Source organism: Haliaeetus albicilla, chromosome 30 (assembly GCF_947461875.1).
Source record: "Haliaeetus albicilla chromosome 30, bHalAlb1.1, whole genome shotgun sequence".
Lineage (NCBI taxonomy): Eukaryota > Metazoa > Chordata > Aves > Accipitriformes > Accipitridae > Haliaeetus > Haliaeetus albicilla.
The window spans coordinates 271,116-285,318 of record NC_091512.1 but is presented as its reverse complement, the minus strand read 5'-3'; the positions used below and the strand labels follow the sequence as shown (position 1 = coordinate 285,318).

The 14,203-nt window shown below is 60.6% G+C and overlaps 1 protein-coding gene across 49 annotated transcripts; it reads left to right on the top strand.

The window, feature by feature from the left end:
* The first annotated feature begins 29 nt into the window (after positions 1–29).
* On the top strand, positions 30–13,765 carry LOC138683049 (zinc finger protein 436-like). 49 transcript variants are annotated; one of them, XR_011322830.1, is made up of 6 exons: positions 36–228; positions 728–810; positions 1,877–1,932; positions 2,005–3,742; positions 3,813–3,883; positions 4,232–5,607. XR_011322830.1 is itself a non-coding variant. In XM_069774581.1 (5 exons), the coding sequence occupies exons 1-5, from the start codon at positions 223–225 to the stop codon at positions 13,046–13,048; spliced, it is 2,547 nt and encodes an 848-aa protein (XP_069630682.1). In that variant the 5' UTR covers positions 30–222; the 3' UTR covers positions 13,049–13,742. The 49 variants fall into 49 exon arrangements, 3 of the variants coding, with proteins under 3 accessions (XP_069630682.1, XP_069630680.1, XP_069630681.1); XR_011322818.1 differs by having other exon boundaries at positions 4,093–5,607; XR_011322812.1 differs by having other exon boundaries at positions 3,953–5,607.
* Positions 13,766–14,203: the final 438 nt, after the last annotated feature.

Sequence of the window (14,203 nt, the reverse complement as noted above, 5' to 3'; positions counted from 1 at the left end):
TGACGCAGCCGGTGACGCCACCGATGACACGCGTGACGCTGCGGGGAAGGGGAGGGGGCGTCCTCCCAGCAGCCCCCGGGGCCGGCGGCCGCCAAAGGGGCCCAACCCCCCCCTCCCCCCCCCAAAAAAAAATTCAACCCCCTCCCCCACTCCGACCCCTGTGACCTCTGACCTCCGACCCCTGGGGGGGGGGGAGGGGGGGCCTCGCCGTGGCCGAGGACAATGGAGGTGAGTGGGGGGACGGGGGAGGGATGGGATCTGACCCCCCCCATAGGGGCTGGAGGGGGGATCTGCCCCCCCATAGGGGATGGAGGGGGGGATTTGCCCCCCCTTAGGGGCTATGGGGGGGGATCTGCCCCCCCATAGGCACTATAAGGGGGATCTGCGCCCCCTTTAGGGGCTGGAGGGGGGAGATCTGCCCCTTTAGGGGCTATGGGGGGAGATCTGCCCCCTGTTAGGGGCTGGAGGGGGGGATTTGCCTCCTTAGGAGCTATGGGGGGGGGATCTGCCCTCCATAGGGGCTGGATAGGGGGGATCTGCCCCCCATAAGAGCTATAGGGGGGATCTGCCCCCCCCATAGGGGTTATGGGGCAGGATCTTCCCCCCCCCAGGACCACACACGTGTGGCAGGCGTGTGGCACGTGTTGCCCCGTGACACGGTGTACCCCGCCTGTCCGTCCGCTACCCCCTCCCCAAACTTCCCCCCCCCCGCCCCCCGCCCACCCAGGACGAGTCCCCGTCGGTTCCCGAATTCCTGGAGGACGGTGACAGCAACGGACCCTTCCCGCTGGAGGACCCCGAGGCCGCCAGGTGGGAACGGGGACACGGGGATGGGGACACGGGAATGGGGACGGACACGGGGATGGGGACACGGGAATGAGGACACTGGGATGGGGATGGACACGGGGATGGGGACACTGGGATGGGGATGGACACGGGGATGGGGACATGGGAATGGGGACACGGGAATGGGGACGGACACGGACACGGGGACACGAGGATGGGGACACGGGGATGGGGACACGGGAATGGGGACGGACACGGGGACGGGGACACGGGGATGGGGACACGGGGATGGGGACACGGGAATGGGGACACGGGAATGGGGACGGACACGGACACGGGGACACGAGGATGGGGACACGGGGATGGGGATACGGGAATGGGGACACTGGGATGGGGATGGACACGGGGATGGGGACATGGGGATGGGGACACGGGAATGGGGACGGACACGGACACGGGGACACGAGGATGGGGACACGGGGATGGGTACACGGGAATGGGGACACGGGAATGGGGACGGACATGGGGATGGGGACATGGGAATGGGGACACGGGAATAGGGACGGACATAGGGGCGGGGACACGGGGATGGGGACACGGGGATGGGGACACGGGAATGGGGACGGACACGGACACGGGGACACGAGGATGGGGACACGGGGATGGGAACACGGGAATGGGGACGGACATGGGGATGGGGACACGGTGACAGGGACACTGGGATGGGGACATGGGAATGGGGACGGACACAGGTATGGGGACACGGGAATGGGGACACGGGGATGGGGACACAGGGATGGGGACACGGGAATGGGGACGGGGACGGGGACACAGGGACGGGGACACAGGGACGTGAGGACATGGGAATGGGGACGGGGTTGAGGCACAGGGACAAAGATGGGGACACGGGGGACGAGGACGTGGGTTCCTCGTGCCCTCGGGTGGCTCCAGCCGCTGAGGACGTCCCCAGGGCCACCATGTTGTCCCCAAGGTGACATCCTACCCCCCAGGGTTTCCCCTTCGCCCCAAAACCAAGGTCTTTCACCCCAAAATTGACGTCACCCCCAGCCAACCTCGTTTTCCTCCACAGCTCCCCACCGCCGCCGCCGCCATCAGGACCGGCCGCTGCCGCCGAACCGCTGCTGGGTGAGTCCTCGCCGTCACGTCGGCGGTGCGGGTTGGGGAAACCGAGTCACGGGTGACCTCTTTCCTTTGCAGGCGAGGAGGAGGAAGAGGAGGAAGAAGAAGAAGCGGAAGACGGCGGCGGGGAAGCCACCCCGCGTCCCTACCGCTGCGGCGAGTGCGGCAAAGCCTTCGCCCAGAGCTCCAACCTCCTGAAGCACCGGCGGGTTCACACGGGCGAGCGTCCCTACCGCTGCGGCGAGTGCGGCAAGGCTTTCGGCTGGAGCTCGTCCCTGCTGGAGCACCGCAAGGGCCACGCCGGTGCCAAACCCCACGCCTGCGGCGAGTGCGGCAAAGCCTTCAGCCGAGGGTCCACCCTCCTGGAGCACCAGCGGACCCACACCGGCGAGAAACCTTTCCGTTGCGGTCAGTGCGGTGCCCGCTTCAGCCAGAGCTCCACTTTGGTCCACCACCGGCGGACCCACACCGGCGAGCGACCCTACGGCTGCCCCGAATGCGGCCGGGCTTTCGGTCGTAAGTCCACGTTGGCCACCCACCGGCGGACCCACACCGGCGAGCGACCCTACGGCTGCCCGGAATGCGGCCGTCGCTTCGCCGTCAGCTCCGACCTGGCCAAACACCGGCGGGGAGCCCACGGCGGGCACCGGTGCCGGGATTGCGGCGAGCAGTTCCCCCGGCCGGCGGCGTTGGCCGGGCATCGGAAGAAACATCACGGCGGCGACGGCAAGGACCAGGCTGACGCCGCCGAGGACAACGGCGACGACCGCGACGACGACGACCGTGACCGGCCGCACCGCTGCGAGGAGTGCGGCCAAGCCTTCCGGCACGGCGGCACCTTGCTCCTCCACCGGCAAACCCACGCCGGCGCTTTCGCCTGCCCGCTCTGCCCCGAGCGTTTCGAAGGCAGCGCCCAGCTGGCCCGGCACCGCCGGCGACGGCACGGTCCGGCGGCCAAACCTTACCGCTGCGAGGCTTGCGGCAAAGCCTACGCTCAGCCGGCCGGGCTGCGGCATCACCAACCGGAGCAGCCGTTGGGATGTCCCCATTGCGGAGCCGCCTTCCTCTGGAGCTGCCGGTTAGCCCGGCACCTCCGGGCTTGCCGCCCGCCCGCCAAACCCTACAAGTGCCCGGAGTGCGGCAAAGCCTTCGGGCAGAGCTCCAAGCTCCTCCGGCACCAGGTAACCCACACCGGCGAGAAACCCTACAAGTGCCCCGAGTGCGGCAAGATCTTCAGCCAGAGCTCCAACCTGGCCGAGCACCGGCGGACCCACGGGGCGGGCGAGCGGCACTTCTGCCCGCTCTGCGGCAAGGGCTTCGCCCTCGGCTCTTACCTGGCCAAGCACAGGTTGACGCACACCGGCGAGCGGCCCTACCGCTGCACCGAGTGCGGGAAGGCGTTCCGGCAAAGCTCCAACCTCATCCAGCACCAGCGGACCCACACCGGCGAGCGACCCTACACCTGCGGGCTGTGCGGCAAGAGCTTCTGCCAGAACTCCCACCTGGCCAAACACCGGCGTACCCACACCGGCGAGCGGCCCTACCGTTGCGGGGACTGCGGCAAGAGCTTCCGGCAGAGCGCCAACCTCCTGGAGCACCGGCACACCCACACCGGCGAGCGGCCTTACCGCTGCGCCCAGTGCGGCAAGACCTTCGGGTGGAGCTCAGCCTTTAGCAAGCACCAGCGCACCCATCTTGCCTGAGACCTCTGCCAACCCAGGCTGGGGTGCCTCAGCGTGGGCCAGGTCTGTCAGCGTGCCGCGAGGCCATGGCTTCGTCTTGGAGGACTCTACCGGGATCCTTCATCTTGACCCAAGTCCATCGTGGTACCCCAAGGCTGTGGCTTCGTCTTGGAAGACCATCCCAGGATCCTTATCCTGGCCCAGGACCATCGTGGTGCCCCAAGGCCATGGCTTCGTCTTGGAGGACTCTACCGGGATCCTTCATCTTGACCCAAGTCTGTCGTGGTGCCCCAACGCCATGGCTTCGTCTTGGAAGACCATCTGGGATCGTCATCCTGGCCCAGGTCCATCGTGGTGCCCCAAGGCCATGACTTTGTCTTGGAAGACCATCCCAGGATCCGTATCCTGGCCCAAGTTCATCATGGTGCCCCAACGCCATGGCTTCATCTTGGAAGACCATCCCAGGATCTTCATCTTGACCCAGGTCCATCGTGGTGCCCCAAGGCCATGGCTTCGTCTTGGAGGACTCTACCGGGATCCTTCATCTTGACCAGGTCCATCGTGGTGCCCCAAGCCCGTGGCTTCGTCTTGGAAGACCATCTGGGATCGTCATCCTGGCCCAGGTCCATCATGGTGCCCCAAGGCCATGGCTTCATCTTGGAGGACTCTACCGGGATCCTTCATCTTGACCAGGTCCATCGTGGTGCCCCAAGCCCGTGGCTTCATCTTGGAAGACCACCCAAGGATCCTTATCCTGACCCAGGTCCATCATGGTGCCCCAAGGCCATGGCTTCGTCTTGGAGGACTCTACCGGGATCCTTCATCTTGACCCAAGTCCGTCGTGGTGCCCCAACGCCATGGCTTCATCTTGGAAGACCATCCCAGGATCTTCATCTTGACCCAGGTCCATCGTGGTGCCCCAAGGCCATGACTTTGTCTTGGAAGACCATCCCAGGATCCTTATCCTGGCCCAAGTTCATCATGGTGCCCCAACGCCATGGCTTCATCTTGGAAAACCATCCCAGGATCCTTATCCTGACCCAGGACCATCGTGGTGCCCCAAGGCCATGGCTTCGTCTTGGAGGACTCTACCGGGATCCTTCATCTTGACCAGGTCCATCGTGGTGCCCCAAGCCCGTGGCTTCATCTTGGAAGACCATCCCAGGATCCTCCTCCTGGCCCAGGACCATCGTGGTGCCCCAAGGCCATGGCTTCATCTTGGAGGACTCTACCAGGATCCTTCATCTTGACCCAAGTCCATCGTGGTGCCCCAACGCCATGGCTTCATCTTGGAAGACCATCCCAGGATCCTTATCCTGGCCCAGGACCATCATGGTGCCCCAAGGCCATGGCTTCATCTTGGAGGACTCTACCGGGATCCTTCATCTTGACCAGGTCCATCATGGTGCCCCAAGGCCGTGGCTTCGTCTTGGAAGACCATCCCAGGATCCTTATCCTGGCCCAGGACCATCATGGTGCCCCAAGGCCATGGCTTCATCTTGGAGGACTCTACCGGGATCCTTCATCTTGACCAGGTCCATCATGGTGCCCCAAGGCTGTGGCTTCGTCTTGGAAGACCATCCCAGGATCCTCCTCCTGGCCCAGGACCCCATCTCCATCTCGGAGGACCACCCTGGGGTCCTCATCCTGCCCCAGATCCATGGTGGCACCCCAAAACCATGGCTTCGTCTTGGAAGACCACCCCAAGCTCCATCGTTCCGCCCAAGATCTGCATCTTCCAGCTTGGAGAACCACCTTGTCCTCACCCAACTCCTTCATCCTGCCCCAAAGCCGTTCCTCCAGCCCAGGGAACGTCCCCGTGTCCCCATCCCAGTTCCGTGTCCCCATCCCAGTTCCGTGTCCCCATCCCACCACCCCGTCTCCATCCCACCTCTCCCAGTAGAGGGGACCCAAACATCTTGGAGGGGAAGGTGACTTCCAGTTGCCCCGGACGCCTGGGATGTCCCCCCAGTATGTCAATAAATAGTGGTGAAGGCTACTGCGGTGGTTTATGACTGGGGGTTACTGGGAGGACTGGGCAGGAGTTCGGGGGGGGGGGGGCACTGGGAGGGAGTGGGAGGGACACTGGGAGCGATGGGAGGGGAGGTGGGGGGATACTGGGAGCACTGGGGTGGCTTTGGGGGGCACTGGGAGTTACTGGGAGCAGTGGGCAGGATTACTGGGAGCACTGATAGGGGTGGGAAGGGCACTGGGAACAATGGGGTGGGAGTTGGAGGGTACTGGGAGCATTGGGGGGGCACTAGGTGTTACTGGGAGCACTGGGTAGGATTACTGGGAGCACTGGTGGGGGTGGGAGGGGCATTGGGAGCAATGAGGTGGTAGTTGGGGGGTACTGGGAGCACTGGGCAGGATTGCTGGGAGCACTGGTGGGGTGAGAGGGGCACTGGGAGCAATGCAGTGGGAGTTGGGGGGTACTGGGAGCACTGGGGTGGCTTTGGGGAGGCACTAGGAGTTACTGGGAGCACTGGGCAGGATTACTGGGAGCACTGGAGTGGTGGGAGGGGCACTGGGAACAATGGGGTGGTAGTTGGGGGGGGTACTGGGAGCACTGGGAAGGGCTTTGGGGGATCACTGGGAGTTGCTGGGAGCACTGGGCAGGATTACTGGGAGCACTGGTGGGGGTGGGAGGGGCACTGGGAGCAATGGGGTGGGAGTTGGGGGGATACTGGGAGCAATGGGAGGGACTACAAGGGCCACTGGGATCAATGGGGTGGGAGTTGGGGGGGTACTGGCAGCACTGGGAAGGGCTTTCGGGGGTCACTGGGAGTTGCTGGGAGCACTGGGCAGGATTACTGAGAGCACTGGTGGGGGTGGGAGGGGCACTGGGAACAATGGGGTGGGAGTTGGGGGGTACTGGGAGCACTGGGCAGGATTTCAGGGGGCACTGGGAGGGAGTGGGGGGGCACTGGGAGCAATGGGGTGGGAGTTGTGGGGGTACTGGGAGCACTGGGGTGGCACTAGGAGTTACAGGGAGCACTGGGCAGGATTACTGGGAGCACTGGGAGGGAGTGGGGGGGCACTGGGAGCAATGGGGTGGTAGTTGGGGGGTACTGGGAGCACTGGGGTGGCTTTGGGGAGCACTGGGAGTTACTGGGAGCACTGGGCAGGAGTTGGGGGGCACTGGTGGGGGTGGGAGGGGCACTGGGAGCAGTGAGGTGGGAGTTGGGGGGGTACTGGGAGCAATGGGAGGGACTACAAGGGGCACTGGGAGCACTGGTGGGAGTGGGAGGGGCACTGGGAGCAGTGGGGAGGCAGTTGGGGGGGCACTGGGGGGTTACTGGGAGCACCGGCCAGGATTTCAGGGGGCACTGGGAGCACTGGGAAGGGATTTGAGGGTGCACTGAGGGTACTGGGAGCACTGGGAGGCATCACAAGGGCCACTGGGAAGGGATTGAGGGGGGATACTGGGTGTACTGGGAGCACTGGTTGTGACCAAAAGGGCCACTGAAGGGTTAATGGGATTTGGGACGGCACTGGCTGTTACTGGGAGCACTGGGTGGGTCAATGGGAGCACTGGGGGGGGGCACTGGGAGGTAACTGGGAGCCTTCACGTGTTCCCAGAGGACACGCGTGTCCCTTCACGTGTTCCCAGGGGCCACGTGTGTCCCTTTACACGTCCACAGGGGACACGCGTGTTCCTTTACATGTTCCCAAGACCACACGTGTCCCTTACATGTTCCCAGAGGACACGCGTGTCCCTTCACGTGTTCCCAGAGGCCACGCGTGTGCTTGGCGTGTTCCCAGACCCACACGTGTCCCTTTGTGCATGTGCAGGGGCCACACGTGTCCCTTTACACATCCACAGAGGACACACGTGTTCCTTTCCATGTTCCCAAGACCATGCGTGTCCCTTACGTGTTCCCGGGGCCACGGCTGCCCCTTCACGTGTTCCCAGAGAACACGTGTGTCCCTTCACGTGTTCCCAGGGGCCATGTGTGTCCCTTTCCATGTTCCCAAGACCATGCATGTCCCTTACGTGTTCCCGGGGCCACGGCTGTCCCTTCACGTGTTCCCAGAGGACACGCGTGTCCCTTCACGTGTTCCCAGAGGCCACGCGTGTGCTTGGCGTGTTCCCAGACCCACATGTGTCCCTTTGTGCATGTGCAGGGGCCACACGTGTCCCTTTACACGTCCACAGAGGACACGTGTGTTCCTTTCCATGTTCCCAAGACCACGCGTGTCTCTTACGTGTTCCCAGGGCCACGGCTGCCCCTTCACGTGTTCCCAGAGAACACGTGTGTCCCTTCACGTGTTCCCAGGGGCCATGTGTGTCCCTTTCCATGTTCCCAAGACCATGCATGTCCCTTACGTGTTCCCGGGGCCACGGCTGTCCCTTCACGTGTTCCCAGAGGACACGCGTGTCCCTTCACGTGTTCCCAGAGGCCACGCGTGTGCTTGGCGTGTTCCCAGACCCACACGTGTCCCTTTGTGCATGTGCAGGGGCCACACGTGTCCCTTTACACGTCCACAGAGGACATGTGTGTTCCTTTCCATGTTCCCAAGACCACGCATGTCTCTTACGTGTTCCCAGGGCCACGGCTGCCCCTTCACGTGTTCCCAGAGAACACGTGTGTCCCTTCACGTGTTCCCAGGGGCCATGTGTGTCCCTTTCCATGTTCCCAAGACCATGCATGTCCCTTACGTGTTCCCGGGGCCACGGCTGTCCCTTCACGTGTTCCCAGAGCACACGCGTGTCCCTTCACGTGTTCCCAGGGGCCACGCGTGTGCTTGGCGTGTTCCCAGACCCTCACGTGTCCCTTTGTGCATGTGCAGGGGCCACGCGTGTCCCTTTACATGTCCGCAGGGGACATGTGTGTTCCTTTCCATGTTCCCAAGACCACGCGTGTCCTCCCTTCACATGTTCCCAGGGGCCATGGCTGTCCCTTCACGTGTTCCCAGGGGCCATGCATGTGCTTGGCATGTTCCCAGACACACGCATGTCCCCTTGCATGTGTGCAGGGGCTACATGTGTCCCTTTACACGTCCACAGAGGACATGCGTGTTCCTTTCCATGTTCCCAAGACCATGTGTGTCCCTTACGTGTTCCCGGGGACACGCGTGTCCCTTCACGTGTTCCCAGAGGCCACGCGTGTGCTTGTCGTGTTCCCAGACGCACACGTGTCCCTTTGCACGTGTGCAGGGGCCACACGTGTCCCTTTACACGTCCACAGAGGACACGCATGTCCCTTTCCATGTTCCCAAGACCACGCGTGTCCCTTACGTGTTCCCAGGGCCACGGCTGTCCCTTCACGTGTTCCCAGAGAACACGCGTGTCCCTCCACGTGTTCCCAGGGGCCATGCGTGTTCTTGGCGTGTTCCCAGGCCCACGCGTGTGCTTGGCGTGTCCCCAGGAGCCTTTGCGGCAGGAAACGCCGCTCTCCCGCCACCATTGTCCAGAACGGGCAAAGCGCCGCCGTTTTGGGTGGAAAAAAGCCTGGATTGGGCCTGTCGGCACCAAGGAGCTCACAGGGCCGGGGTGAGGGTCCCCCCCCACCCCGGATTTGGGGTGAAAAAGGGGGAAAATGGGTCAATCGCTCAGGCTGGGGCTGGGAAGGGAAGGGGGGTGTTTTGGGGTGAAAAAAGGGGAAAATAGGACGGTTGCTCGGTTGCTCTCAGGTGGGAGGTGGGTTGCAAAATTAACTCCGTGCGGGGATTGTGTTTTGGGGTGAAAAAGGGGGAAAATGGGCCGGTTGTTCTCGGATGCGGGGGTGCAAATTTAACTGATTGTGGGGATTGTGTTTTGGGGTGAAAAAGGGAGAAAATGGGTCGGTTGCTCTCAGATGCAGGCGTGCAAAATTAACTCCTTGTGGGGATTGTGTTTTGGGGTGAAAAAGGGGAAAAATGGGCCGGTTGCTCTCAGATGTGGGGGTGCAAATTTAACTCCTTGTGGGGATTGTGTTTTGGGGTGAAAAGGGGGGAAAATGGGTCAGTTGCTCTCGGATGTGAGGGTACAACATTAACTCTTTGTGGGGATCATGTTTTGGGGTAAAAAAGGGGGAAAATGGGCCGGTTGCTCTCAGATGTGGGGGTGCAAATTTAACTCCTTGTGGGGATTGTGTTTTGGGGTGAAAAGGGGGGAAAATGGGTCAGTTGCTCTCGGATGTGAGGGTACAACATTAACTCTTTGTGGGGATCATGTTTTGGGGTAAAAAAAGGGGAAAATGGGCCGGTTCCTCTCAGATGTGGGGTTCCAAAATTAACTCATTGCAGGGATTGTGTTTTGGGGTGAAAAAGGGGGAAAATGGGCCGGTTGCTCTCAGATGCGGGGGTGCAAAAATAACTGATTTTGGGGATCGTGATTTGGGGTGAAAAAAAGGGGAAAATGGGCCAGTTGCTCTTAGATGTGGGGGTGAAAAATTAACTCTTTGTAGGGATTGTGTTTTGGGGTGAAAAGGGGAAAAATGGGTCGGTTGCTCTCAGATGTGGGGGTGCAAAATTAACTCCTTGTGGGGATTGTTTTTTGGGGTAAAAAAGGGGGAAAATGGGCCGGTTGCTCTCAGTTGTGGGGGTGCAAAATTAACTGGTCTTGGGGTGAAAAAGGGGGAAAATGGGTCAGTTGCTCATGGGTGGGAGGTGGGTTGCAAAATTAACTCCTTGCAGGGATTGTGTTTTGGGGTGAAAAAGGGGGGAAATGGGCCACTTGCTCTCAGATTCAGGGATGCAAAATTAACTGATTTTGGGGATCATGTTTTGGGGTGAAAAAGGGGGAAAAAGGGTCGGTTGCTCTCGGATGCTGGGATGCAAAATTAACTGATTATGGGGATTGTGTTTTGGGGTGAAAAAGGGGAAAAATGGGTTGATTCATCCCAGGAATCAAGGTGCAGGATTACCTCATTGGGAGGGGTATTTTGGGGTGAAAAAGAGGGAAATTGGGCCAACTGCTCCATGGTATGGGGATTTGCAAATTAACTACTGGCAGGAGGGTGCGTTTTCAGGGGAAAACCACCTGATTTTGGTGAAAAGCATGGGGCGGATGTCTTTTTTTTTTTTTTTTTTTTCATTTTTTGCCTTTTTTTTCCCCGATATTTTCCACCCACCACCCGCAGCCGGCGCGATGGAGCCGGAGGAGAAGCCGCGTCCTCCCCAGGACCAGGGGGACGGGGACGTCCCCACGGGGCCCTGCGCCGGTAAGGGGGGGGGACGGACACGGGGACGGGTCTGGTGGGGGGGGCGAAGAGGACCTGGGAGATGATCTTTTGGGGGAAAAACCCCCAAAATGGGGAAAATGTGGGCTAGGAGAGGGTCTTCTGCTGGGAATAGTCTTCCACGGTGGAGAAAATACCATCTGGGAGACGTTGTTCTGCATGGAAGAACCCTTCGTGGTAGAACAACGACCCACCGGGAGATGTTGTTCCTTGGAGAACATCCCAACGACCCACCAGGAGATGTTCTTCTTTGGAGAACATCCCTCCGTGGTAGAGCAACGACCCACCAGGAGATGTTCTTCTTTGGAGAACATCCCTCCGTGGTAGAGCAATGACCCACCGGGAGATGTTCTTCTTCCAAGAACATCCCTCTGTGGTAGAACAACGACCCACCAGGAGATGTTCTTCTTTGGAGAATATCTCAATGACCCACCGGGAGATGTTCTTCTTCCGAGAACATCCCTCTGTGGTAGAGCAATGACCCACTGGGAGATGTTCTTCTTTCGAGAACATCCCTCTATGGTAGAACGACGACCCACCAGGAGATGTTCTTCTTTCGAGAACATCCCAATGACCCACTGGGTGATGTTCTTCTTTCAAGAACATCCCTTCATGGTAGAACAATGACCCACCGGGAGATGTTCTTCTTTCAAGAACATGCCTCCGTGGTAGAATCAACCACCAGGAGATGTTCTTCTTTGGAGAACATCCCAATGACCCACTGGGTGATGTTTTTCTTTCAAGAACATGCCTCCGTGGTAGAACAACCACCAGGAAATGTTCTTCTTTCGAAAACATCCCTCCATGGTAGAACAATGACCCACCACGAGATGTTCTTGTTTGAGAACATCCCTCCGTGGTAGAACAACCACCAGGAGATGTTCTTGTTTGGAGAACATCCCGATGACCCACTGGGTGATGTTCTTCTTTCAAGAACATCCCTCCATGGTAGAACAACCCAACGGGAGATGTTCTTCTTCCGAGAACATCCCAATGACCCACCAGGAGATGTTCTTCTTTCGAGAACATCCCTCCGTGGTAGAACAATGACCCACCAGGAGATGTTCTTCTTCCGAGAACATCCCAATGACCCACCAGGAGATGTTCTTCTTTCGAGAACGTCCCTCCATGGTAGAACAATGACCCGCCGAGAGATGTTCTTCTTTGGAGAACATCCCTCCGTGGTAGAACAACCACCAGGAGATGTTCTTCTTTGGAGAACATCCCAATGACCCACTGGGAGATGTTCTTCTTTCAAGAACATGCCTCCGTGGTAGAACAACGACCCAGCAGGAGATGTTCTTTTGAGAACATCCCTCCGTGGTAGAAAAACAACCCAGTGGGAGATGTTCTTCTTTGGAGAACATCCTTCCGTGGCAGAACAACAACCCAATGGATGTTCCTCTCCCAGGCACCGTGACACCAGCCCGCAGCGGTGGTCGCCCGCGTGGTTTCATCAACCTGCTGGGTCTCCTGGAAGGCGGCAGGACGCCGCCGAAACCCTACCGCTGCACCGAGTGCGGCAAGACCTTCGGGCAGAGCTCCAACCTGATCGAGCACCAACGGACCCACACGGGCGAACGTCCCTTCACCTGCGGCCAATGCGAGAAGAGCTTCAGCCGCAGCTCCACCTTGGCCGAACACCTCCGGACCCACACCGGCGAAAAACCCTACGCCTGCCCGGTTTGCTCCCGCGCCTTCAGCCGCAGCTCCACCTTGACCGAGCATCGCCGAACCCACACCGGCGAAACGCCTTACGCCTGTCCCGAATGCGGCAAGACCTTCGGACGGAACTCCAACTTGGTCAAACATCTCCGGACCCACACCGGGGAGAAACCCTACGGTTGCAGGCGTTGCGGCAAGACCTTCGGCCTCAGTTCCAACTTGGTCAAGCACGAGAGGACCCACACCGGTGAAAAACCTTTCTCCTGCGGGCAATGCGAGAAACGGTTCAAGAAGAAGACCCACTTAGCGTCCCACCAACGGACCCACACCGGCGAGCGACCGTACCGTTGCGGGGAATGCGGGAAGGCTTTTGGGCAGAGCTCCACCCTCATCGAGCACCAGAGGACCCACACGGGCGAAAGACCGTTCCGGTGCGGCGCTTGCGGCAAGAGTTTCTGCGTCAGCTCCAACTTGGTCAAGCACCAACGCATCCACACCGGCGAGAAACCTTACGGTTGCGGGCGCTGCGGCAAACGTTTCCGCTACAAGCCCCAGTTCACCCGTCACCTGAAGGTCCACCCCGACGGCGACCCGGCGTGCGGTCCGTAGGACGGCTCGGAGATGGAAAACGGGGTGCTTACCGGGTGCCGGCGGCGTGGGGTCCCAATTAGGAGATAACGAAGGAGCGTGGTAGCACAGCACGATGGCCACCACGTGATGGTTGAACCTGGCGCGGTGGCTTTTGGAGATGGCCTGGCGACGTCGACCGAACACAACAGGGTTGGTGGCATCTCCACGGAGTCCTCCAGCGTGGCGGCAGCTTCGTTAAGGCTTAACGAAGGGGCGGGGCACATGGTGGCCCGTGTCCTGGCATGGTGGCCACCATGATGAACCGGTGTGGCCACCACAATGAACCGGTTTGGCCACCACGATGAACCGGTGTGGACAACCTGGTGATCCACCAGGCTTGGGAGGGGACGGTGGCTTCTCTGTACCGCGGTCCCTCGTCGTGGCCCCCTCGTTAGCGCCTAACGAAGGAGCGTGGTAGCACAGCGCGATGGCCACCACGTGATGGTTGAACCTGGCGCGGTGGCTTTTGGAGATGGCCTGGCGACGTCGACCGAACACAACAGGGTTGGTGGCATCTCCACGGAGTCCTCCAGCGTGGCGGCAGCTTCGTTAAGGCTTAACGAAGGGGCGGGGCACATGGTGGCCCGTGTCCTGGCATGGTGGCCACCATGATGAACCAGTGTGGCCACCACAATGAACCGGTTTGGCCACCACGATGAACCGGTGTGGACAACCCAGTGATCCACCAGGCTTGGGAGGGGATGGTGGCTTCTCTGTACCGCGGTCCCTCGTCGTGGCCCCCTCGTTAGCGCCTAACGAAGGAGCGTGGTAGCACAGCGCGATGGCCACCACGTGATGGTTGAACCTGGCGCGGTGGCTTTTGGAGATGGCCTGGCGACGTCGACCGAACACAACAGGGTTGGTGGCATCTCCACGGAGTCCTCCAGCGTGGCGGCAGCTTCGTTAAGGCTTAACGAAGGGGCGGGGCACATGGTGGCCCGTGTCCTGGCATGGTGGCCACCATGATGAACCGGTGTGGCCACCACAATGAACCGGTGTGGACACCACGATGAACTGGTGTGGACAACCTGGTGATCCACCAGGCTTGGGAGGGGACGGTGGCTTCTCTGTACCGCGGTCCCTCGTCGTGGCCCCCTCGTTAGCACCTAACGAAGGAGCGTGGTAGCACAGCGC

Excerpts from the sequence above, each read along its gene's own strand:
- LOC138683049 (XM_069774581.1), top strand. Across the intron at positions 811-1,876 it reads GAGGACCCCGAGGCCGCCAG|CTCCCCACCGCCGCCGCCGC; the intron begins GTGGGAACGGGG and ends TTTCCTCCACAG. Across the intron at positions 1,933-2,004 it reads TGCCGCCGAACCGCTGCTGG|GCGAGGAGGAGGAAGAGGAG; the intron begins GTGAGTCCTCGC and ends TTTCCTTTGCAG.